Below are 2,500 nucleotides of genomic sequence, written 5' to 3' on the forward strand. Positions count from 1 at the left end.
ATGCATTTCAGAAGGTCCATTTTTTCAAATTCCTTCCTATAAATGAGACGGTTGAAATCTCTAGGAGCACAAAGCACCCATGATCAGCTCATTAAACCCACCACCATTAATTCATACAACAGAACTTTCTTTCTTAAATCACTTTGCAGACTGATTCCAGTTTAAACGTCCTTCATCAAAGAAATTCAAATATACACGTTATCATATGAACATTATTTACATTCATATTTACTAAGAGATAGAAGTCAATTGGGTTATGAACCTCAATGTTCACCCTATTTCAAAATATCTGTTTTATAGAAAAACGCTAAAATTCAAGTTTCATCACACAAACATACCATCATAAACATTTATCAACGACCATTCTTTGTAAGAAACAAACATAGCTGAAACTACACCCATTTACACACTTGTTAACAAATTTTGTTACTTCGTCACACTCACCTTTTGAGGGAAAAACCGAAGCAACTGTCTGCTTCGGAAGAAAAAAAGGAAGAATTCGTTTTTGAAGACAGAAAGAAAAACAGATGAAAGGTAGAACAATATTCCCATTCCCACATAATTTTATGAATATTGAGAAGAAATTATTACTATTATTATCACTTGCTAATCTACAACCCTAGTTGAAAATCCAGGTTGCTATAAACCCAAGGGCTCCAACAGGGGAGAATTATCTCAGTTAGGAAAGGGAATTAGGAAATAAACCATAAGAAAAGTAATAGCGGTGAAGAATGATTAGGCCACATGTAAAGGAAGTCAAGTATGATGCTGGTGTCAGTCATTTTTTTTTTTTTTTGTCCTCAAAACAATTTTGACGGATTTCATATTTTATTTGGCGGTTTGAATATTTGCTATGGAAGAAGTGGCTAAATTATCATATTTATCAGTATACATAAAGAAACCTACGAAACTGTTCCATGGTCATTTTTCTATTAACAAGGCTCTTCAAAAGGATTTTTTTTAGTCTGATAAGATTTAGTGCACAGAAAGTTTATATGCAGAGGAAGACTTGACTTGTTTAAAAGATGGATGTAACTCCAAAAGATACACTAGATCTGGATACTGATTATGGTAGAGATATGTCCTCTTTGAATATTTCCCCCCAAAAATAGGTCACTTCCATAACATAGGTGGTTGATGGGAAAAATGACATCGCTTATTGCCTCATTAAGCCTTTTACTGATTAATAGAAATAGATATCCTATATTGTGTATGGGTTGATATTCAAGAATGGTTTTGCACATTCCTGTGTCTGAATGAAGAGAAGATACTTTGTACGTTCGGTGTGTATGTGCAGTTAGACATAATTTGTTTGTAATTATATATCTGCAAAATTAGCCAAAGTTTCACATACTCAGCCTTTCTCAATTAGAAAATTCTTTTTGCACGTTTGATATGTATGAATATGTATCGATACAAATTGTTGTAATTGTAGTTGCATATCTGGGAAATTAGCTAAAGTTTTCTTATATGCACTAGACATCATAAAGAAATTTTTCAATTTTAATGAGGACATAAACACAAACTCATGATCATATTTTGAACACAAACAATCATTAGCAAGTATATTATACTTTACTCACAAACATAGATAAGCATCATTATCACTCATATTTTCATAATTATTTACAAACATAAACCTACATAAACCTCACCAACACTTTTTCCACACAAATCTTTTTGACATGTGCAGATGAACCCATCAACATCCTCTTAATTACACTCACAATGTACAATGAGATATGATCATCATTAGTTTCCACACTCACAAACATCATGCGCACATAGAGGTACACCTCACCAACACCAATACTCTCGTAAGCATTATGTGCAACCAAATAGTTAATCTTATAAGCATATTCTTATTTACAGAATCTATATACATTCAAGCACCCCAATACACAAATAAACGAAGAAAACTATATACACACGCATATTTATACCTGACCATCACTCTCAAACTTTAAGTACACAGACAAGAATACCTCACAAACACCCCCTCATCAGCAGTCATTATGCGTACTAATACTGACAAACAGCCAGAGGAGACAACAGACCTAATCATAGGCCGTTGAGAACTGTAAACACAGACGCCAGCCCTAAGGTGAAAGCGCTGTCGAGGGGAGGAGCAGCCGCCAGCTGCATAGCTGCAGGTGTCTCTCCTGACAGGAAGAAAAAGAGAGAAAAAAAGACGCTTTATTAAACCTGCATAATTAGGAGTCGCCTTCTCTCCTTGGTTTCATGATCCCATGATCCCATACTTCATTACATGTTTCTTTTTGCCACAGAATATGTCTGAAATATGTAGGTTGATTATGATTATGTAAGGTTAACTTGGTATGCAGGGCTTGCTTAAAAAATACTTCAAACTACCAAACCATCATAACAACAATTAGAATAGCACAACCATATCCCTGCATCCCCTAAGGAACAAATATAGGAGACAGGACGAGGGGACTGAGAATCACCTAACCTATATATCTATTTCCTGAGAGATATC

At 34.6% G+C, this 2,500-nt stretch overlaps 1 protein-coding gene across 1 annotated transcript in view; it reads right to left on the bottom strand.

Moving 5' to 3' along the window:
* Positions 1-2,061: 2,061 nt before the first annotated feature.
* LOC137659767 (zwei Ig domain protein zig-8-like) overlaps positions 2,062-2,500 on the bottom strand; it is a 21,023-nt gene continuing 20,584 nt past the window's right edge. Inside the window, exon 8 of the mRNA XM_068394572.1 lies at positions 2,062-2,162. Within this exon, the coding sequence (XP_068250673.1) occupies positions 2,062-2,162 (101 nt within the window). The remainder of the gene's footprint in view (positions 2,163-2,500) is intronic.

The sequence above is a fragment of the Palaemon carinicauda genome, chromosome 20, assembly GCF_036898095.1.
Source record: "Palaemon carinicauda isolate YSFRI2023 chromosome 20, ASM3689809v2, whole genome shotgun sequence".
Classification (NCBI taxonomy): domain Eukaryota; kingdom Metazoa; phylum Arthropoda; class Malacostraca; order Decapoda; family Palaemonidae; genus Palaemon; species Palaemon carinicauda.